Here is a 23,434-nt window from a genome sequence, read left to right on the forward strand (position 1 = left end):
CCTCCTCCCTCTCACCCAATGTGGGTTGAGTGTTCCTCCTTTGTGTGTTCACTGGTCCCTGTGCTTTCTTGACCTCAGCCCTCAGCCCTGTTTTGTAACTGCCTGTTTACTTGTTTTTCTTCCTTAGAGGGCCAGGCCCTAAAAGCCTAGGATGATGGCAAATTTCTTGCTGTATCTCCAACTTTCATCATGGATCTTAGAATACAGTGGCCTTCAAGTAAGTGTTCATGAGGCGAATAAATGAGAAAGAGAAAGAAGACAAAAAGAAAAGGAACAACAAAAGGAAAAAGAAAGCTTCATACAACCCTTGGCACACAGCAGGTACTCAATAAGTGTTTACTGATTTTAAAGAAAAAGACAAAAAAAAAAAAAGAGATGAAGATGCGGGGAGAAGAGATCAGTATGCTGCATCCCGTCCTCTGACCTACACTCCTGACATAAGTTGGGTCTGTCTCCCCAGCTCTCTTATCCAGAGCAGTGGCAGCTCTACCATAATTACTTTAGAAACTCTCATGCCCCCAACCAGAGATATGGAGGCCATAGATAACTGGTAGTGGAACCTGGTGGTCACATCCCTGCTGTTGACCCAACGTTCGGCTGACTCTTCCTCCTTTCAATCTCATCACTCCAACCTCAGCTGTCCATCACCCCAGAGTGGGTATGACCTGGTTTATCTGTCTTACCCATCATTGCTTTTCATATTTCCTACCTTGTCTCTACCTAGAACGAAGTCTTTCATATTTGGAGAAATCCCAATAATCTGGCCATAAGCATCTTCCCTCAAAGGTATATTGTTCCTGGACACTGTTGCAGATACGCTCTGTCCTGCTCACGGCCAATATCTCCAATGCTTTTCTGATCCAAGCGCAGGACTGAGACTGCAAAAGGCCTTGTTGGAGGTTTGGTGGTATGCTGGGACAGAGCAGGGGCTGGGCCCCTTTCCCATCACACCCCGTCTTCTAGTCCTCACAGGGGGGACCGAGGGCCTTCCAAACATTGTAAAATAAAGGAAGCTACACACAGTAGGGCACTGTGTCATCACTTCCCAGGATGATACAGTTTTTGAGAGCTGAATTTCCTAGGAAGTCATTGAGGTTTTCTCATTAAGATCAGACTTGTGACATTCTGCGGTCTGGTGGGTTTTGTCAGGATGCAATCACGCCCAAACCAGTTGGCTTTTCCAGCAGTGCGATTCCTTAGCTTCAGGGCAATTCCACACACTATCTGAGGTAACCATTTTGAGCTACTATTCCCTGCACAGAATACCAGGCCCTGCAAAGGCTTAAGTGTTCATCAACTGTGGATGGAGTTAAGACATCAAAAGTATTTTCCAGAAGGTGGGAACTACATAATACAAGGAATCCTGCCTAGGTAGACTTTCTATAAGAACCTTGCTAAGACAGAAAAGCCATGTGTTACTTTGACTTTTTTCTAAAAGTCAGACTCATTATCTAAGAGGAGAGAAAATTGTAGGAGGACCCCAGCCTAGGCTGCCTTCCCAGACTAGCCAGACGAGTTTTACCTTTTTCTCAACTTCGGCAGCAGTCTGCTTGGTGATCTCTAGGTTTTCCACCAGTGCTGTTTCTCCCAGGAAGTTCCCAGAGGCGGAGGAGAGGCGAGAGAGAAGACCGTCTTCCAACATTTTCAGGGTAATTTTGAATCCATTCTGCTGCTTTGTGAGATCTGACTGCAAATATCAAGCAAGAGACAGTCAGGTGCAGATGCCCAGGGCATCCTGTTCTAAGGATACGTCTGAATAGGGCGAGAGTCCCTTGCCTTAAAGATAGTAAACTGGAGGCAGAATAGCAAAGAGCTTCAGACCATGAGCAGGAGACAAGGAGTCAAAATTGGTGCCCAACTGTATAATATTCTGGGCACATGACCTTGAGCCAGTTTACTCTCTGTACTCTCCTGTAATCCCAGTCCCTACTTGTAGGATTTCTGTGCTATGCTTAATGCACAATGGGTAACACACTGCATTATCAGTGTTCACTAAATGGAGTTTATTTCTGTGACTAGAGGGTTAGGGTCCAGTTTTAGTTCTCTGGAGAGTTCTCTCTATTACCAGTTTACTTTAATGAGCAACTCTCCTATGGCTTACTTAAAAAAAAATCAGCAGAATCTGTCTTCCAGTTTAGACTGTGTAAAACTATGGCAGACTGTGTAAAACCTTCCTCGAGGCTGGAGTGGGGTGCTGGTATCCAAGTGGATCTCATCTCATCTTCCCTTTCTGCTCCATATCCTAAAGCACTAACTTCAGGCAGCTCTAGTGTCTTTGCCCTTGTACAGCCTTTGGATCCGTGGGAAGAACAACCTTCCTGTTGGAGGTTCCAGCCACAGCCACCCTGACCTTTCTTCTGTTTCTTAAAACCACATATCTTGATCCTGCCTTAAGACCAGGATTTGCTGTTCTCTGTGCTGGGAATGCTCTATGCCCAGAGGCTTTACAATTATTTAGGAATTAGCTCAGATGCCAACTCCTCATAGAATCTTTTTCTGACCACCACTGTATAAATTTGCCTTCTGACTTTCCAGTATTACCCTGTTTTATTTTCTTAAAAATTCTTATCACTATCTGAATGGCATTGTTCATCTGTTTACATTGCTGTTTTCTGTGTTCCTCCACTAGTGTGTAGATTCCATGAAGGCTGGGACATGGTTTTCTTTGTTCACTGCTGAATCCTCCATACCTCAAATCCTGCCTGTTACAGAGTTGGTGCTCCCTAGGTATCTGTTCAATGAATGAATGATTGCAGGAAGCAGAGTCCCAAGGAGCCCTGAACTCAAGCTCTCATGCACTGGAATTCCGCCCCCGCAACCCCCCATGCTATATAATCTAATCACGTTTAAATGGATGACAAAAAGCACGTTATCTGCTATGGATTGAATTGTGTTGTTCTAGAAGTCGTATGTTGAAGCCTTAACTCCCCACGTGATTATATTGGAGATGTGGCCTTTAAGGAGGTAATTAAGGTTAAATGAGGTCATCAGAGTGGAGCCATGGCTTGATGTGATCAGTGCCTTTATAAGAAGAGATACCAGGGAGGTTTCTCTATTTCATTATGTGCAAAGATGATGTCATGTGAGGTCACAGTGAGAAGGCCGCTGCCTCTAAGGCAGGAAAAGAGGCTTCACCAGAAACCAACATGATCGCAGACTTCCAACTTCCAGAATTACAGGAGAACAAATTATCTGTTATTTAAGCCACCCCGTCTATGGTATTTTGTTATGGCAGCCCAAGCTGACTAAGACATGACCCTAAAATGGTTGGACCTAGTTCTGTTACCCTTGTAGAATTTCATTCCTGTTAGTTCTGGCACGTGGACCTGTGTGATCAGCGGCACTCATGTTCATGCCAGGCTCTGCTCTTGGTCATAAGAGTGTCCAGTCTCCAAGCTTTTTTTTTTTTTCTTTGAGATGGAACCTCACTCTATTTCCAGGCTGGAGTGCAGTGGCACGATCTTGGCTCACTGCAACCTCTGCCTCCCAGGTTCAAGAGATTCTTTTGCTTCAGCTTCCTGAGTAGCTAGGACTATAGGCTAGCGCCACCATGCCCAGTTAATTTTTATTTTTTTTTAGTAGAGATGGGGTTTCAGCATGTTGGCCAGGCTGGTCTCAAACTCCTGACGTCATGATCCGCCCACCTCAGCCTCCCAGAGTGCTGGGATTACAGGCGTGAGCCGCCATGCCCGGCCTTCAAACTGTTTTTGCTTCTGTTCTTCAGCTCACCCATCCTTCTTTTCCCAGTATGGTGTTCCCAGGTTGCTACATGGGGTCGGCAGCCTTCCAGAGTCTAGCAGAACCCACCTGACTCAATCCAGGAAAAACAGCCCCCCTCCGCAACCTCTCCCGGAGTGGAGTACACTGCAGGCTCTAGTGGCAGAGCATTTTCTCCCTTCTGTCCTCACCTTCAGCTGCTCCAAGTCTGGCCTCTCCATGCTGACCACAGCGGCCAGCAACTGGTCCTCCAGGCCATCCCTGGTCACGGTGAAGTTGATCAGGGTGGCCTGAGCCTGCAGCTCGGGCTGGTAGTGAGGATTAGCCAGCTTGGTGTGGAGGATGAGCCGGAACTTGGGATTGTATTCACATTCTTTGTCTCCAATTCTAATGAATCTGGAACATAAAGGCTCATGTGAAGGTGAGGTGCCTTCCTGCAAAATTTGGTTGGGGTCAGAATTTGAGATGTTTTTTTCAAACAATATTGCCATATTCAGATGGATTCCTCCTGAGTACTTCTAGGCTGAGCCCTGGGATTCTTTTTTGCACTAATGTTGGGAACAGGTGTGGAGGGGGATAGATGTTTTCCCATGGCCGCCATGTTTGGTTCTGTACTGTGCAACTCTAAGAAGAGCCACGCCTGTTGTGTGAATGTAGACTAGGACATTATGAACAATTTCCAGCAGATGGCAGTGAAGTGTCTGGAGGAAGGTGAACCACCTTGCAGTTTCCACCAACATGCTTTATAGGCCAGCAATAGGGCTTACTTTTCCGCATGGCTGACAGGGGAATGACATCTATGGGTGAAAATGATTAAGCAAGTAAATGAGCACGACTTGAGGACAGTAAAGGCAACGATGGCCCCAGCAGTGGATAAGGCTCCTGAGTCAAGCACCACTTCATGATAATTACTCTGCCCCTCATACGAACCCATTGCCTGTCTCCTTCCTCTCTTTTCCTCTCCACACCACCCCCTGCTTTGCCTTGTGCTTGCTAAGCCCTCATCATGAGCCAGCACTCAAAGTAGCAGAGACTCATTAAATTGACAAGGAACCGAATTGTCAGAATTCAGATGACTGGCTTGTATAAGATGCTCATACTTAAAAGTCAGTCTGCTTTTTGACCGATTTCCTTCTCAAGTTTTTCTAAAATTGTGCACTGTGGCCATTTAGAAGGAAGTCAGTTGGGACACTGGCTGATGGAAGCAAAGTTTTCCAGGAAACTTTCTCTAGGAGACAAAAGCCACTAAATAGACCTCTGCTGGAAGAAAGAAAGGTGGATGTGCTGCAGGGAGCTACTTGACATGAACTGAAGAGAGGAAATTCTAGGAAGAGCAGACCTCTTCATGATTCTAACCGGGGCCATGAACCAGCTCCCCACGAAGGGTCAGTAACAGAGCTGAGTCTTACCGTCCTTTTTTAATGACTTCTCTCCCAAGCAGGGGTCCCAGAACAGGATCAATGGACTCCTCTAGATTTTCAATCAGCACCACAGCTCCAGCTTCCAGGGCCTGCTCTATGATTTGAAGGTAGCTGGGGAAGCAAGTATGAGTACGGGAGTATGAGCCTGTGGTAAGCTATGGAGTCGAGACCATTTAATGAGACAAGCGTGACCTCTAAGACATGGTGGTATAGTTGGAGGCACAGCTATTTGGGATGTTTTCAGCGGACACATTTTTTCCCTATGTAAAGTGATATTTATGTGATTCTATACACTTTTAGAAATAGGAAGAAATTGACAGAAGTAGCCAAGATGGCCGAATAGGAACAGCTCTGGTCTGCAGCTCCCAGTGTGAGTGACGCAGAAGACGGGTGATTTCTGCATTTCCATCTGAGGTACCGGGTTCATCTCACTAGGGAGTGCCAAACAGTGGGTGCAGGACAGTCGGTTTAGCGCACCATGCACGAGCCGAAGCAGGGCAAGGCATTGCCTCACTTGGGAAGTGCGAGGGGTCAGGGAGTTCCCTTTCCTAGTCAAAGAAAGGGGTGACAGCATGGCACCTGGAAAATCAGGTCACTCCCACCCTAATACTGCGCTTTTCCAACGGGCTTGGAAAACGGCACACTAGGAGATTGTGTCCCGCACCTGGCTCGGAGGGTCCTACGCTCATGGAGTCTCGATGATTGCTAGCACAACAGTCTGAGACCAAACTGCAAGGCGGCAGCAAGGCTGGGGGAGGGGCGCCCGCCATTGCCCAGGCTTGCTTAGGTAAACAAAGCAGCCAGGAAGCTCGAACTGGGTGGAGCCCACCACAGCTCAAGGAGGCCTGCCTGCCTCTGTAGGATCCACCTCTGGGGGCAGGGCACAGACAAACAAAAAGTCAGCAGTAACCTCTGCAGACTTAACTGTCCCTGTCTGACAGCTTTGAAGAGAGTAGTGGTTCTCCCAACATGCAGCTGCAGATCTGAGAATGGGCAGACTGCCTCCTATAGTGGGTCCCCGACCCCGAGCAGCCTAACTGGGAGGCACCCCCCAGTAGAGACAGACTGACACCTCACTTGGCCAGGTACTCCTCTGAGACAAAACTTCCAGAGGAACGATCAGACAGCTGAATTTGCAGTTCACGAAAATCCGCTGTTCTGCAGCCACCACTGCTGACACCCAGGCAAACAGGGTCTGGAGTGGACCTCTAGCAAACTCCAACAGACCTGCAGCTGAGGGTCCTGTTTGTTAGAAGGAAAACTAACAAACAGAAAGGACACCCACACCAAAAATCCATCTGTACATCACCATCATCAAAGACCAAAAGTAGAAAAAACTACAAAGATGGGGAGAAAACAGCAGAAAAACTGGAAACTCTAAAAAGCACAGTGCCTCTCCTCCTCCAAAGGAATGCAGTTCCTCACCAGCAATGGAACAAAGCTGGACGGAGAATGACTTTGACTAGTTGAGAGAAGAAGGCTTCAGACAATCAAACTACTCTGAGCTACAGGAGGAAATTCAAACCAATGGCAAAGAAGTTAAAAACTTTGAAAAAAAATTAGACGAATGTATAACTAAAATGACCAATGCAGAGAAGTGCTTAAAGGAGCTGAAGGAGCTGAAAGCCAAGTTTCAAGAACTACGTGAAGAAGACAGAAGCCTCAGTAGCCGATGTGATCAACTGGAAGAAAGGGTATCAGTGATGGAAGATGAAATGAATGAAATGAAGCGAGAAGGGAAGTTTAGAAAAAAAAGAATAAAAAGAAACGAACAAAGCCTCCAAGAAATATGGGACTATGTGAAAAGACCAAACCTACGTCTGATTGGTGTACCTGAAAGTGACGGGGAGAATGGAACTAAGTTGGAAAACACTCTGCAAGATATTATCCAGGAGAACTTCCCCAATCTAGCAAGGCAGGCCAACATTCAGATTCAGGAAATACAGAGAACGCCACAAAGATACTCCTTGAGAAGAGCAATCCCAAGACACATAATTGTCAGATTCACCAAAGTTGAAATGAAGGAAAAAATGTTACGGGCAGCCAGAGAGAAAGGTCAGGTTACCCACAAAGGGAAGCCCATCAGACTAACAGCTGATCTCTCGGCAGAAACTCTACAAGCCAGAAGAGAGTGGGGGCCAATATTCAACACTCTTAAAGAAAAGAATTTTCAACCCAGAATTTCATATCCAGCCAAACTAAGCTTCATAAGTGAAGGAGAAATAAAATACTTTACAGACAAGCAAATGCTGAGAGATTCTGTCACCACCATGCCTGCCCTAAAAGAGCTCCTGAAGGAAGCACTCAACATGGAAAGAAACAACCGGTACCAGCCACTGCAAAAACATGCCAAATTGTAAAGATCATCAAGGATAGGAAGAAACTGCATCAACTAATGAGCAAAATAACCAGCTAACATCATAATGACAGGATCAAATTCACACATAACAATATTAACTTTAAATGTAAATGGGCTAAAGGCTCCAATTAAAAGACACAGACTGGCAAATTGGATAAGGAGTCAAGACCCATCAGTGTGCTGTATTCAGGAAACCCATCTCATGTGCAGAGACACACATAGACTCAAAATAAAGGGATGGAGGAAAATCTACCAAGCAAATGGAAAACAAAAAAAGGCAGGGGTTGCAATCCTAGTCTCTGATAAAATAGACTTTAAACCAACAAAGATCAAAAGAGACAAAGAAGGCCATTACATAACGGTGAAGGGATCAATTCAACGAGAAGAGCTAACTATCCTAAATATATATGCACCCAATACAGGAGCACCCAGATTCATAAAGCAAGTCCTGAGTGACCTGCAAAGAGACTTAGACTCCCACACAATAATGATGGGAGATTTTAACACCCCACTGTCAACATTAGACAGATCAACGAGACAGAAAGTTAACAAGGATACCCAGGAATTGAACTTAGCTCTGCACCAAGCGGACCTAATAGACATCTACAGAACTCTCCACCCCAAATCAACAGAATATACATTTTTTTCAGCACCACACCACACCTATTCCAAAATTGACCACATAGTTGGAAGTAAAGCTCTCCTCAGCAAATGTAAAAGAATAGAAATTATAACAAACTGTCTCTCAGACCACAGTGCAATCAAACTAGAACTCAGGATTAAGAAACTCACTCAAAACCACTCAACTACATGGAAACTGAACAACCTGCTCCTGAATGACTATTGGGTACATAACGAAATGAAGGCAGAAATAAAGATATTCTTTGAAACCAATGAGAACAAAGACACAACATACCAGAATCTCTGGGACACATTCAAAGCAGTGTGTAGAGGGAAATTTATAGCACTAAATGCCCACAAGAGAAAGCAGGAAACATCCAAAATTGACACCCTAACCTCAGAATTAAAAGAACTAGAAAAGCAAGAGCAAACACATTCAAAAGCTAGCAGAAGGCAAGAAATAACTAAAATCAGAACAGAACTGAAGGAAATAGAGACACAAAAAACCCTTCAAAAAATTAATGAATCCAGGAGCTGGTTTTTTGAAAAGATCAACAAAATTGATAGACCGCTAGCAAGAATAATATAGAAGAAAGGAGAGAAGAATCAAATAGATGCAATAAAAAATGATAAAGGGGATATCACCACCGATCCCACAGAAATACAATCTACCATCAGTGAATACTACAAACACCTCTACTCAAATAAACTAGAAAATCTAGAAGAAATGGATATATTTCTCGACAAATACACCATCCCAAGACTAAACCAGGAAGAAGTTGAATCTCTGAATAGACCAATAACAGGCTCTGAAATTGTGGCAATAATCAATAGCTTACCAACCAAAAAGAGTCCAGGACCTGATGGATTCACAGCCGAATTCTACCAGAGGTACAAGGAGGAACTGGTACCATTCCTTCTGAAACTATTCCAATCGATAGAAAAAAAGGGAATCCTCTCTAACACATTTTATGAGGCCAGCATCATCCTGATACCAAAGCCTGGCAGAGACATAACCAAAAAAGAGAATTTCAGACCAATATCCTTGATGAACATTGATGCAAAAATCCTCAATAAAATACTGGCAAACCGAATCCAGCAGCACATCAAAAAGCTTATCCACCATGATCAAGTGGGCTTCATCCCTGGGATGCAAGGCTGGTTCAACATACGCAAATCAATAAATGTAATCCAGCATATAAACAGAACCAAAGACAAAAACCACATGATTATCTCAATAGATGCAGAAAAGGCCTTTGACAAAATTCAACAACCCTTCATGCTAAAAACTCTCAATAAATTAGGTATTGATGGGACGTATCTCAAAATAATAAGAGCTATCTATGACAAACCCACAGCCAATATCATACCGAATGGGCAAAAACTGGAAGCATTCCCTCTGAAAACTGGCACAAGACAGGGATGCCCTCTCTCACCACTCCTATTCGACACAGTGTTGGAAGTTCCGGCCAGGGCAATCAGGCAGGAGAAGGAAATAAACGGTATTCAATTAGGAAAAGAGGAAGTCAAATTGTCCCTGTTTGCAGATGACATGATTGTATATCTAGAAAACCCCATTGTCTCAGCCCAAAATCTCCTTAAGCTGATAAGCAACTTCAGCAAAGTCTCAGGATACAAAATCAATGTACAAAAATCACAAGCATTCTTGTACACCAATAACAGACAAAGAGAGAGCCAAATCATGAGTGAACTCCCATTCACAATTGCTTCAAAGAGAATAAAATACCTAGGAATCCAACTTACAAGGGATGTGAAGGACCTCTTCGAGGAGAACTACAAACCACTGCTCAATGAAATAAAAGAGGATACAAACAAATGGAAGAACATTCCATGCTCATGGGTTGGAAGAATCAATATCGTGAAAATGGCCATACTGCCCAAGGTAATTTATAGATTCAATGCCACCCCCATCAAGCTACCAATGACTTTCTTCACAGAATTGGAAAAAACTACTTTAAAGTTCATATGGAACCAAAAAAGAGCCCGCATCGCCAAGTCAATCCTAAGCCAAAAGAACAAAGCTGGAGGCATCACGCTACCTGACTTCAAACGATACTACAAGGCTACGGTAACCAAAACAGCATGGTATTGGTACCACAACAGAGACATAGATCAATGGAACAGAACAGAGCCCTCAGAAATAATGCCACATATCTACAACTATCTGATCTTTGACAAACCTGACAAAAACAAGAAATGGGATAAGGATTCCCTATTTAATAAATGGTGCTGGGAAAACTGGCTAGCCACATGTAGAAAGCTGAAACTGGATCTCTTCCTTACACCTTATACAAAAATTAATTCAAGATGGATTAAAGACTTACATGTTAGACCTAAAATCATAAAAACCCTAGAAGAAAACCTACGCAATACCATTCAGGACATAGGCATGGGCAAGGACTTCATGTCTAAAACACCAAAAGCAACGGCAACAAAAGCCAAAATTGACAAAGGGATCTAATTAAACTAAAGAGCTTCTGCACAGCAAAAGAAACTACCATCAGAGTGAACAGGCAACCCACAAAATGGGAGAAAATTTTCACAACCTACTCATCTGACAAAGGGCTAATATCCAGAATCTACAATGAACTCAAACAAATTTACAAGAAAAAAACAAACAATCCCATCCAAAAGTGGGTGAAGAACATGAACAGACACTTCTCAAAAGAAGACATTTATGCAGCCAACAGACACATGAAAAAATCCTCATCATCACTGGCCATCAGAGAAATGCAAATCAAAACCACAATGAGATACCATCTCACACCAGTTAGAATGGCCATCATTAAAAAGTCAGGAAACAACAGGTGCTGGAGAGGATGTGGAGAAATAGGAACACTTTTACACTGTTGATGGGACTGTAAACTAGTTCAACCATTGTGGAAGTCAGTGTGGTGATTCCTCAGGGATCTAGAACTAGAAATACCATTTGACCCAGCCGTCCCATTACTGGGTATATACCCAAAGGACTATAAATCATGCTGCTATAAAGACACATGCACACGTATGTTTATTGAGGCACTATTCACAATAGCAAAGACTTGGAACCAACCCAAATGTCCAACAACGATAGACTGGATTAAGAAAATGTGGCACATATACACCATGGAATACTATGCAGCCATAAAAAATGATGAGTTCATGTCCTTTGTAGGGACATGGATGAAACTGGAAACCATCATTCTCGGTAAACTATCGCAAGGACAAAAAACCAAACACCTCATGTTCTCACTCATAGGTGGGTCTATTGAACAATGAGGACACATGGACACAGGAAGGGGAACATCACACTCTGGGGAATGTTGTGGGGTGGGGGGAGGGGGGAGGGATAGCATTAGGAGATATACCTAATGCTAAATGATGAGTTAATGGGTACAGCACACCAACATGGCACGTGGATACATATGTAACAAACCTGCACATTGTGCACATGTACCCTAAAACTTAAAGTATAATAATAAAAGAAATAGGGAGAAATTATAAAATACAAAAAAGATAATGAAAACCATAATATGTCTTTAACATTTTGGTGTATACTGTGTATATTTGAATATATTATATTGTGAAGTTTAGCTTTGATAGTATTGGATTCACATGGTGGTTTTGTTTTATAACCTGTTTTTTTACATAAAATATATTGCAATCATTTCACCATGTCATTAAATACCCTTCCATGTAATTTTAAATGACTGGGTATTAGGCCATATTGATACACCTTATTTTATCAATTAACAAAGATCTAGGTTACTTTTAACTTTTCAGTGTTATGTAGAGTTTAATAAATATGTAAATAGGTTGATTTTCTTAAAGTCCGTTTATAAGACTGATATAATACAATTCAAACAAAGAATAACAATAAAACTTTACGGAACTCAACCAAAGATCTTAAAGTTAACCTAAAAGAATACAGTGAGGCTGGCAAGGAGAAAACCAATAATGAAGAAGAGGAGGGACTCATTATCTAATACTAAATATTTTATATATATCAACAATATAGATGTGTAGAAAGAAGGCTTAAAGGACAGCATATACCAACAAGTTAGCAGTGTTTTTGAAAGATGAATTATAGAAGTTTTTATTTCTTTGTTTTTTATGATAACTCCTACCCCGTCCTCTCATTTTTCTTTTTTTTTTGAGACGGAGTCTCGCTCTGTCGCCCAGGCTGGAGTGCAGTGGCGCAATCTCTGCTCACTGCAAGCTCCACCTCCTGGGTTCATGCCATTCTCCTGCCTCAGCCTCTCTGAGTAGCTGGGAGTACAGGCTCCCGCCACCACGCCCGGCTAATTTTTTGTATTTTTAGTAGAGATGGGGTTTCACTGTGGTCTCGATCTTCTGACCTCGTGATCCACCCGCCTCGGCCTCCCAAAGTGCTGCGATTACAAGCGTGAGCCACTGCGCCCGGCCTCTCATTTTTCTTTACAGTGATGATATATTACTTTTGTAATGAGAAACACCACAATAAATGTTACTAAATATAAAAGTAAATAAGAGCTAGTATAGTATTAGATACATAGAAAAGAATAATGACCCTATTTAATAAAATAATTTAATATATAGTAAAATGACATTTCTAATTAATTCAGGAAAGAATGGAAAATTTAATATTTGGTATTGAAACAATAGCTAACCACTTGGGAATTAGTCTGTACCACATATAGTAGCTTAAACTATATTTAAATTGATTGGATTTCCATGTAAAAAGAAAACTCAAAAAACTTAAAAATGGGCCAGGCCTGGTGGCTCATTCCTGTAATCCCAGAAATTAGGGATGCCAAGGTGGGATGATTGCTTGAGGCCAGGAGTTTGAGACCAGCCTGGGCAATATAGTGAGACATCCTCTCTACAAAAATACAAAAATTAGCAGGGCGTGGTGTTGCACACCTGTAGTTCCAGCTACTTGGGAGGCTAAGGTGGAAGGAGTGCTTGAACCCTGGAGGTCGAGGCTGCAGGGAGCCATGATTTCACCACTGTACTCCAGCCTGGGTGACAGAGTAAGACCCTGTCTTAAAACAAACAAACAAACAAACAAACAAACAAAAAACTAAAAACTAAAAATGTAGGTGAATATTTTAAAAATTCTTGGAGAGAAAAGACTCCTCTAGGCATCATTTATAGAATAAATGGCTGACAAATCTGATCAAATAAAAAACTAAAATAAAATGAACTGTAAGCAGGTAAAACCTCACAGAAGTAAATTAAAAGATAAACGAGATGAACAAATTTTCATTCAAATGAAGAAAGAAGACGATATATATTACATATAATGCAACATGTGTATTCAAATAATATACAACAAATCTAGAAAACCATTCAACAGGAAAGTAGTTAATGGACATGAACTAAGAATTAATTGAACATATTTATTAAGGGCCTACAATGCATTTGACAGTGTTTTAGACACTAGGGACACTGCAATAAGCAAAAAGAACACACACCTGTCTAAAATGCATTGTTAGTCAGCTGGAAAAGAATATTTTAATTAAAGTTTTGGGAGAAGGCCAGGGTTGGATTACTATGTGACTGAAGATGCAAATAAAAATATATCATATTGGCCGGGTGCGGTGGTTCACGTCTGTCATCCCAGCACTTTGGAAGGCTAAGGCAGGCGGATCACCCGAGGTCAGGAGTTCGAGACCACTGGGCAATATGGTGAAACCCTGTCTCTACTAAAAATACAAAATTTAGCCAGGCATAGTGGCGCACGCCTGTGATCCCAGCTACTCGGGAAGCTGAGGCAGGAGAATTGCTTCAACCCAGGAAGTAGAGGTTGCAGTGAGACGAGATAGCGCCACTATATCTATATATATCATAGCATGCCTTGGCATTCACTTCTCAACAAAGTTTGCTCTATAAGATAGATGCATTATAATATTTAATATTTGGTTTGGTTAACTCTTATTTTTAACATCATGTGTTCAATTTGAACAACCCTGAGTGATCTGGACCTCAGCGCATGCATGCTTGGGACATGTGGCCAGAGCAACAAAGCTCACTTTGAGTGGCTGTTCGCTAGAGTGGATAAATATTAGGTTTCTAAGTGAGGATGACCCAGGTTCAAATAGTGCCACCGTTACTTTTTTTTTGAGACAGAGTTTTCGCTCTTGTCCCCCAGGCTGGAGTACAATGGCGCGATCTCGGCTCACTGCAACCTCCGCCTCCTGGGTTCAAGGTATTCTCCTGCCTCAGCTTCCTGAGTAGCTGGGATTACAGGCGCCTGCCACCACGCCTAGCTCATTTTTGTATTTTTAGTAGAGACGGGATTTCAACATGTTGGCCAGGCTGATCTTGAACTCCTGACCTCAAATGATCTGCCCGCCTCGGCCTCCCAAAGTGCTATGATTACAGGCTTGAGCCACTGAGCCCAGCTGCCTCCATTACTTTTTAAACATATTTATTAATATATTTAAATTGTGGTAAAATATACATAACATATATTGTGTGCCGTCTTAATGTGTACAGTTCCATGGCTTTAAGTACACTGTTGTGCATCCATCACCATCATCCATTCACAGAACTGTTCTTGCACAGCCGAAACTGGCCGGGTGCGGTGGCTCACTCCCAGCACTTTGGGAGGCTGAGGCAGGCATATCACAAGGTCAGGAGTTTGAGACCAGCCTGGCCAACATAGTGAAACCCTGTCTCTACTAAAAATACAAAAAAAAGTTAGCCAGGTGTGGTGGCGGGCGCCTGTAGTCCCAGCTACTCAGGAGGCTGAACCAGGAGAATCGCTTGCTTGAACCCGGGAGGCAGAAGTTGCAGTGAGCTGAGATCGCACAACTGCACTCCAGCCTGGGTGACAGAGTGAGACTGCATCTCAAAAAACAAACAAACAAACAAAAAAACAAAACAAAACCTGAAACTCTGTACCTGTGAAACACTAACTCTCCATTCCCGTCTCCCTCCCACTCCCTGGCAAACACCATTCGACTTTCTGTCTCAATAAATTTGTCTACCCTGGAAACCTTGGATGAGAGGAATCATACCACATTTGTCTTTTTGTCACTGGCTTATTTTACTCTGCATAACACTTTAAAGATTCATCCATGTTGTGGCATGTGTCAGAATTTTTTTCCCTTTTTTTTTTTAACTTCAATTTTATTTTATTTAAATATTTTTTCTTTGAAAACATTTTTTACTTTTAATTTTTATGGGTACATGGGTGTATATATTTATGGGGTACATAAGCTATTTTGATACAGGGATGCTATGCATAATAATCACGTTATAGAGGCCGGGCGTGGTGGCTCACGCCTGTAATCCCAGCACTTTGGGAGACCGAGGCGGGCGGATCACGAGGTCAGGAGATCGAGACCATCCTGGCTAACAAGGTGAAACCCCGTCTCTACTAAAAATACAGAAAATTAGCCAGGCGTGGTAGCGGGGGCCTGTAGTCCCAGCTACTTGGGAGGCTGAGGCAGGAGAATGGCATGAACCCGGGAGGCAGAGCTTGCAGTGAGCCAAGATCAGGCCACTGCACTCCAGCCTGGGCGACAGACTGAGACTCTGTCTCAAAAAAAAAAAAAAAAAAAAAAAAAAAAAAAAAAAATTATCATGCTATGGAGAATGGGATATCCATGTCCTTAAGCATTTCTCCTTTGTATCACAAACAATCTAATTATGCTCTTTTAAGAATTGTTTTCCTTTTAAGGCAATAATACTCCGTTGCATGTGTACCTCACATTTTGTTTATCCATTTATCTGGGTTCCCTTCACCTTTTGTCTATTATGAATAATACTGCTATAAACACGAGTGCCAAATTTCCATCACTTTTAAAATGGCGAACTCCCCGGGGAAATTACTTAACTTCTGTGAACCTCTGCTTCCTCGGACGTGAAATGGAACCAATAACCTTACTGGTTATTAACCGGTTGATTACTAACCTTATTAACTGTGTGGATTAAGGATGGCATTTGAGATAAAACCCGTAACACCAAGACTGATGCATATCAACCTCCTAATGAATGATGTCTGCCTCACTTCCTCTTCCCCATTGCCCCATCCTGTTTCCCCAGGTGCCCTGATGACATAGAACAGGATGCGTACTGAAACCACAAGGCTAAAATGAAGGGAGGCATGAGGGATGTGGAGGCCCAAGCCACTGAAGCCTGGTGGGTGCTGGCCAGACATTCTCGGTGCCATTCAAGTCCCTCCACGTGGTAACTTTCCCACAGGTAAGTACGAAGCCACATGGCAGGTACCAAGGGCTCTGAAGGTTTCATAACTAACTCAGCTGCTCCATGGGCTTACTGAAATGTCCAATTGTGCCTCAGGAGGAGAGTTTTGTTCTTTCTATGTGGCTCTAGGACAGAGGTAGAAATAATGGGTAGAAGAGAGATAAGGGAGGCAGCTTTGGCTAAGGGTGAGGAAGACTTTATAAAGCACAGAGCTATGTGACAATGGGATGCGAAGTTTGGGGAGGAAGTGTTTAAGGGACAATGAGAGGATGAGCTCTAGGGATGGTGAAGAAAGGACCCCAGAATGGGTCAAGAGGTTGTGGTACATGATCTCTCATGTAGATGAAAAGCAAAGACTTAGTACCCAGGCATCTTTCACTGAGATGTTTGCTAAAATGGGAGGAGAAACATGAGAAGCCTGATGGAGAGACCAGGAGTGTACAAACCATTCACTGGGGCTTAAAATCTGCTCATGATCTATACATTTTCCTGCACAAATGGCTAAAGTGGGAATTTTTGTGGTCAACCACTTACCCCTTCTGACCAATCTGCGTGACCCGGAGATCTTCACCATATTTATTCTTGATCCATTTGATGCCTTGTAGCTGAGGGTCAACCATGAGTGGCCAGCGCTCACAGTTGATGAGGATGGTGGCATTCTCCACGGACATGCGGTCGGCTGGGAGGCCCTCGTTCTGCCAGGCAGCCACGTCAGCATCGTCCATCAGCATCCTCAGGGGATCCAGGGTCGGGGTGACTGGAATGGGGGTCTGGTGAAGAAGAAACGCCACCCCATGCTCAGAACAGAAGCAGACATTCTCAGCTGGGTGAATGCACAGTTACTCACCAAATGACACAACTCCTTTAAAAGCAAGATCAACATCCTGCTGAAGAATGCTTTTCTGGCTGTGTGATTATTTCTGGAAGCAGGTTCTATTAAAGTCCTGATAGCTTTTTTTTTTTCTCTCCATGGATGAATAACTGCAGAAATTCAGCTCGTGTGACTTATTCTTTGTTTTTCGGTATCTTTACCTAAGTCAAGTTTCTACTATATTATCTATATTTTAATCTATGACTTCCTACACACTCTCACCCATGTTAACAGTGTTATTTCTCTGCCATATGTCTGTGTTTCTTGTGCACGCTCCATGAACCAGCACCAGGTCCCATGCCTAGTGGGTTTGCTCCTGTCTCTACCAACCGGCACAAACCACTCTTTCCTCTCATCTGTTTCACCAGCTTGTAAGAGGCTGGATGGGTTTTCTTTTCCTCTTCCCCAAACACCCCATTCACTTGCAGGACTCTTTCTCGCAAACCTGCCTGCTGGTGCCTGTGGGGAAGCTGGCGAGTATTTATCAGTCTGAGAACTTGCCTGTGGCCTCTCTTATGCCCCTTCAGGGCTCCTGTGTGTGCCCTAGACACTTCCTTCTTTGTTAGCCTTTCTCTGCTCACTTAGTTCTTTTTTTTTTTTTTTTGAGATGGAACCTTGCTCTGTCACACAGGCTAGCATACAATGGCGTGATCTCAGCTCCATGCAAACTCCCCCTCCCAGGTTCAAGTGATTCTCCTGCCTCAGCCTCCCAGGTAGCTGGGATTACAAGTGCCTGGCACCACACCCAGCTAATTTTTGTGTTTTAGTAGAGATGAGGTTTCACCATGCTGGACAGGCTGGTCTCGAACTCCTGACCTCAGGTGATCCACCTGCCTCGGCCTCCCAAAGTACTGGGATTACAGGCGTGACCCACCACACCGGGCTCACTTAATTTTTTTTATGGGCAATCTTTTTCATTGATGACCCATATATATATTTTTAAATTAAGGTAACATTGATACAAAATAAATTAACCATTTAAAAGTGCACAATTCAGTGGCATTTAGTCTATTCATAACATTATGCAGCCATCAGCTCTATTTCCAAAACATTTCATCACCCCCAAATCCCATACTCATTCGACAGCCCCCACGATTTCTCTCTACCCCCAGCTCATGGAAACTATGAATATGTTTTCTGTCCCCTTGGATTTTCTTATTCTGGATATTTTTACTATAAATGCATCCTACAATATATGACCGTTGGTGTCTGACTACTTTCACTTAGCGTAATGCTTTCGAGGTTTAGACAAATACCCTTTTAACTCCTTCATCTCACTCCTCTCTGAAGTTTGTTTTGCCCAGTTATCCCAGGGAAACCTCTCCAAACCATCTCTTGTCCTCTTAATTGTATCTAACAAGGGCGCAAATGGCCTGTACTACAGTATCCAACAAAACGTCTGAAGGGAAATCAGCCTGTTGGGGATTCTTATCTGGGACCAGAATTGTGTTCCAATATATTTTTTCCCGTTGTAATCTCATGCATTCTATTTGACGTGCTCAAAAACATTATTCTGAGAAGGAATCTGTAGGCCTCACCAGACTGCCAAAGACGTCCATGACACAAGAAAGCTTAAGAACCCAAACAAAGCCAGAAAAATCCTCACTAAGCTGCTACTGAGCTCTTCATCTTCATTCACTCAGTTAGTGATGGTTCCTTCAACAATTTCCTTTTTCCAAACGTGTTTAGGATGAGTAAAACAGCTGCTTTACTTTTGTTTATTTGCTAGCATGGTAACATTTTAAAAACTACTGTTTAGCTAATTGTCAGGTGAGCAGGGTTTTATGAGCTGATCTGAGAAAACAATCATCACTATAGAAAGAGTTTTTGTTCTAAGGTTCTACTTACAAATAGATCTGGAATACAGCTTTTACCTTATGTTGTGAAATTTAGGGCTGACTTTCACCCTCACTGACTTTTATGAGCCTAATCTCCTCAAGTGGACTGGGAACTTGCCAAAGGTATCCCGGTCTTGCACGTTTTGTGTGCCTCCTGTATAGTGGAGTGGCAGGACACGCTAAATACATAGGGAGTATTTGTGGTTTGCTATGAGTGATGTGAAAGTGCCAAGGAAATATTAGGACTTCTTCTGATGCTCGGGTCCAAGTACAACTTTGAATCCCCTTTAATGGGAAACCCAGTATTTCCTCACTTTGTTACGTTGGGCGTGGGGGTGATGTAAAGGGATGAGTTGGGAGTACCATCCACCCAACCGCATGAAGAGGACAAGCTGAACTGCCCCCATAAGAAGCATGTGAGCAGCTGTTCATGGGATCATGCAAGACGGAAGCAGAGGAAGGATATCTGTGAGTCACTGGCACAAGCTGTGTAGCTTTGGAGCTCAGTAACAACGTGCAATGTAGGATCTGCGAAAGGGAACTTCCCCTGACTGCTCCTATGAAGTTTGGCTCTGGAGTGGGGAGATCAGAGACGAAAATGGTTTTTTTTTCTATCTCCCAGGTTTCACAGCTTTAAGGATTGCTAGGAGACAGCCCGCGGGGAAGAGGACTAGTGTTCCCATGGAGGACTGCATTCAGAGGAGAGGTGCTGCCCCCAGGTGGCCTGGAGGGCAGTGGGCAGCAATGCAAGGCAGTGTGGAAGGACACGGGTACGCAGGTTTCACACCTGGTGCTCAGGGGGTGATGGGGGTGAGTGTGCAGGAGGACACCAGAGGATGTGAATTATGACCGTGATGTCTTCCCATTGGTGCCCAAATGCTGATGTGGTCGGGAGAAATTCAGGCCATACGTACTTTCAGCTGGCTCAGGTAGGGCCTCCAAGTTCCGTCCAGGAGGCTCTGCCGATATTTCTTTGTGAAGAAGCCAAGGTAGGAAATGAAAGCCGTTATAAGTAAAATGTCTCCACATAACGTCCTTTCCTGCTGTTTGAAGTTCTGCACAGCGTCTGCCCACCTCACGTTTTCAGAAGCGAGTCCTCCAACCTACCATTTCAAAAGCCAGAGAGGAGAGGAGGCATGTTACACAGCAGGTCATAGAGCCATGATTCCATCATGGAGAGCGCCCACTGCACGCTTCATAGCGGGAAGAGGCAGAATATCACTTATATGGCCCTTTCCATCAATGGGGATTTGCGCTGCCTGTAGCAAAGCTTTCAGTACACAAGCCCCCATTCTGTGTCATGCATCACATGAACCATGGAAAGATGACAGGGTTTGATTCTGCTCTTTCTATGTGTGGAGACTGATACCACTCAATCAAAGGGTTGTTGAGAGGATGAAATATAATCATGTATGGTTATTATTTAGCACAATACCTGGTCTGTGGAACATGTTAGAAAATTAGCCACTTCTTTCTCCTTTCCAAATGCTGGGGAAATGAAAATAGACAATATCAAGTCCATGCACCATAAATAATTCACAGCGGGCGAGGAGACAGATGTGCTAATTGAGACACAGAGAAGCATGGTAAGCTCATGGGTGTGTACAAAGTCCTGACCCCCCAGCCCTCTTCGGGTTGGTACAGTCTCCCTGGGAGGAGAGCCATCCTTTCTACAGAGGACTGTTAGTGGTATGGCGGAACTTTGCTTCTGTGTTAGGACTCACCCTTTATTTTTTCTTCTAATGATAACATCATGGAACGTCAGAGTCTGGAAAGACCTTAGAGATTTGCCAACCCAGTCATTCACATGCCTGTTTTCAGATTACACAAAGGTCAGAAAGTCCAAATATCTCACCAGAATCTCTAGGTCGGTAGAGACAGGGGTGGCTTCAGAGCCTAAACATCCTGACTCCTAGAGCAGAGTGCCACACTGCCTCCCACGAGCATTGACTCAGAAAGTGCTCCAGCCAGGCAGAGCAGGCTGCACTAAGTTCGGAAACCAAGCAGGGAGCTGAATGGAAGGCAGGCCAGCTAGGAGATCTGGAGGACTTCTTGCACACTGGCAAGAGTTGCTGTCTCTAAACTGAACTGTTCAGCTAAACGGATAATCTCAAAGCCACACAGAAGCTGGTCCAGTGACAACTGCACAGACACACATTTGGGTATGGCAGGTCTTCATTACATCACAGCTCCATTCAGTGATGGCTATGACTCACTGCTCCCCAAATTAAAACATCTGGCTCAGCTGTGTAATTCAATGGTGGCTGGAATAAATGTCAACAGGTGTGGAGTGTACTTCCCTTCACTGGTGAGGAGGGGGCTGTAAAGTCTCTAGCTTGAAGAGAAATCATATCTATTTGACTTGCTTTGCAGAGTCTTAGCTGATATATGGGAAGAGAAATACAAGCCATAGGGGATTTTAAAAGGCTGTAAATTCTTTGACATTCCTGTCATTAAGAGTTGCTGTCTGTGCTCTCTGCCCTTTAATCTGTGACTGCTTTGACCTACAGAGTACAGCGGAAGTGCTGTTGTGCCAGTTTTCAGTCCCAGGCCTTCAGATATTGGGACTTTCCACTTCCTGCCTCTTGGGACACTTGTCCTTGATGTCCTGAGTTACTATGTAAGATGTCCGACTACCCTGCTAGAGAGAGTGTGTGGAGAGGCCCTGAGGAAAGGAGAGAGGACCAGCTGCACCCTCCCTTCCAATCATCACTGCCAAGATGCCCAGCATGTGAAGGAAGTCATCTTGGAGGCCTCCAGCCCAGCCACCAGCTGAATGTACCAAGTGACCCCAGTCATGGCCACATGGAGCAGAAAACCTGGCCAGCTGAGCCCTGCCCTCAACAAACTTGAGAGATACTATGAAATGGCTATTGTGCAAAATCACTAAGTTTTGGAGTAATTTGTTATGCAGAAACAAACACTCATAACACAAGCACCGCTGCCCTGACCTGCAGACTTGATTTCCCAGGAAGGCCAGAGCGTGTGTGTATATATGTGTCTGTGTGTGTGTTTTCTGAAATACTCAGGGTCAGTAGGTCTCATTCTTTTCTGTTTCTATCTCAGTTCCTAATGTTGGCCACACCCTTGTAATGAAATGTTACATAGATAGGAACGTCACGGTTTGCCTATAAAATGCTAGCTTTGTCTTGTAATGTTTCCTCTGGTCAATACACATGAATATAAGCGTGTTCCCATTTTGCATGAGCTGCCTGATAGATCCAGTGCTCCCATCCTCCCAACCATGTCTATAAGAAAACTCCTTTGACCAGATCAGGGTTTATGCATCCACATTTTCCTTAGACTCAATTCCTGCATTTCTGCACATTTTAATACTTCCCTCCAAGTCGAAGCACTGCTGTGCTGTGCTTATCTATCTTGCACCTCCATGGCATTTGACAAGCCTGCTAATATAATTACAGCTCGGGCTGCTGTGGCTTACACTCACCAGGCGGTTGGCAAGGGAGATGGTGCCTGCGGTCACTTCGGCTTCTTGCTGACATTTGAGTTTGTCTGCTGTTGCTTTCTCAAACCTGGCTGTGAGCTTTGCCAGGTTTTCATTAAGGTGCTGTTTAGGAAGGAATACAAGGACCATCAGTCATTTCAGCCCATGTAACTACCAGTGCTCATTAGATGAGGGTTCACATGGAGGTGGTTCTGAATCTGAAGGAAGCACTCTGCGGGGGCTTTCCTATGGCACCAGGGAAAGCAGGGCAGAGAAGGAAATGAAGGCACATTTGGGGAAGATCTCAGGCAGGTCCTAGCAAGGACTTCATCTTGATCCTGCAGTGGGAGGGTGGAGTGGACATCCAGAGATGTCCTGCTCCAAGACGAGAGAGCTGAGCTTCACACCCCACCACCGCGGTCATCGAGGTGTTGAACGCTACAAGGTGTGAGGGATGTGGATGGGGGGAAGGGTGTATACATTCTGCCTCTGCTTGAGTTGGAGAAAAATGGGTTCCAGTAGCCTGTCAAAATGGTGCAGGTGCTGCTATTAGAAGCAAGAACACATCAAAACTGGGGTTAGCATGAAAAAGGTCAACAGCAACCCATGTGGGCCAGGGAGGACAACTGCCAGTATCTGCTGCAGCTCATCTGGGGCTGGGCTGTCTGGCATCTAAGTCCTCTACCGGCTCTAAGGTCCTAGAGTACAAGGTAACTTTTACTTAACCTCATCTAGTCTCTCCCATTAACATGATGTATAGGAACATAAAAAAGACATAATTTCAATTTTTAAAAAATGTATTAAGAATTTAAAATTGAAGCACGTAGCTTTTGTTGTCCTCCAAGTACATATTTTTACACACAAAGATACATGGACACACAGCAGATACCTCCAAATACATCTCAGGTCTGTGCAATAACTGGGGTTCAGGCTGCTTTGGTGGTCATTACTAAGGCACAAGAGAAA

General features: G+C 43.8%; 1 protein-coding gene and 1 long non-coding RNA gene across 3 annotated transcripts in view; one reads left to right on the top strand and one right to left on the bottom strand.

Moving 5' to 3' along the window:
* Positions 1 to 23,434, bottom strand: part of DNAH9 (dynein axonemal heavy chain 9) — a 369,577-nt gene that overhangs the window by 89,147 nt on the left and 256,996 nt on the right. The window contains exons 51-56 of the mRNA XM_055258020.2: positions 22,472 to 22,591; positions 19,938 to 20,126; positions 16,849 to 17,084; positions 5,127 to 5,249; positions 3,909 to 4,113; positions 1,523 to 1,687 (exon numbers count right to left, since the gene is read on the bottom strand). Coding sequence (XP_055113995.2) covers positions 1,523 to 1,687; positions 3,909 to 4,113; positions 5,127 to 5,249; positions 16,849 to 17,084; positions 19,938 to 20,126; positions 22,472 to 22,591 — 1,038 coding nt within the window. The remainder of the gene's footprint in view (positions 1 to 1,522; positions 1,688 to 3,908; positions 4,114 to 5,126; positions 5,250 to 16,848; positions 17,085 to 19,937; positions 20,127 to 22,471; positions 22,592 to 23,434) is intronic.
* LOC134735165 (uncharacterized) lies at positions 67 to 17,271 on the top strand. Of its 2 annotated transcripts, none has more exons than XR_010117957.1 (3): positions 67 to 321; positions 16,153 to 16,311; positions 16,920 to 17,271. It is a non-coding gene; the product is annotated as an uncharacterized lncRNA (long non-coding RNA). The 2 variants fall into 2 exon arrangements; XR_010117956.1 differs by lacking the exon at positions 67 to 321 and adding an exon at positions 5,453 to 5,552.

Source organism: Symphalangus syndactylus, chromosome 20, assembly GCF_028878055.3.
Source record: "Symphalangus syndactylus isolate Jambi chromosome 20, NHGRI_mSymSyn1-v2.1_pri, whole genome shotgun sequence".
NCBI lineage: Eukaryota > Metazoa > Chordata > Mammalia > Primates > Hylobatidae > Symphalangus > Symphalangus syndactylus.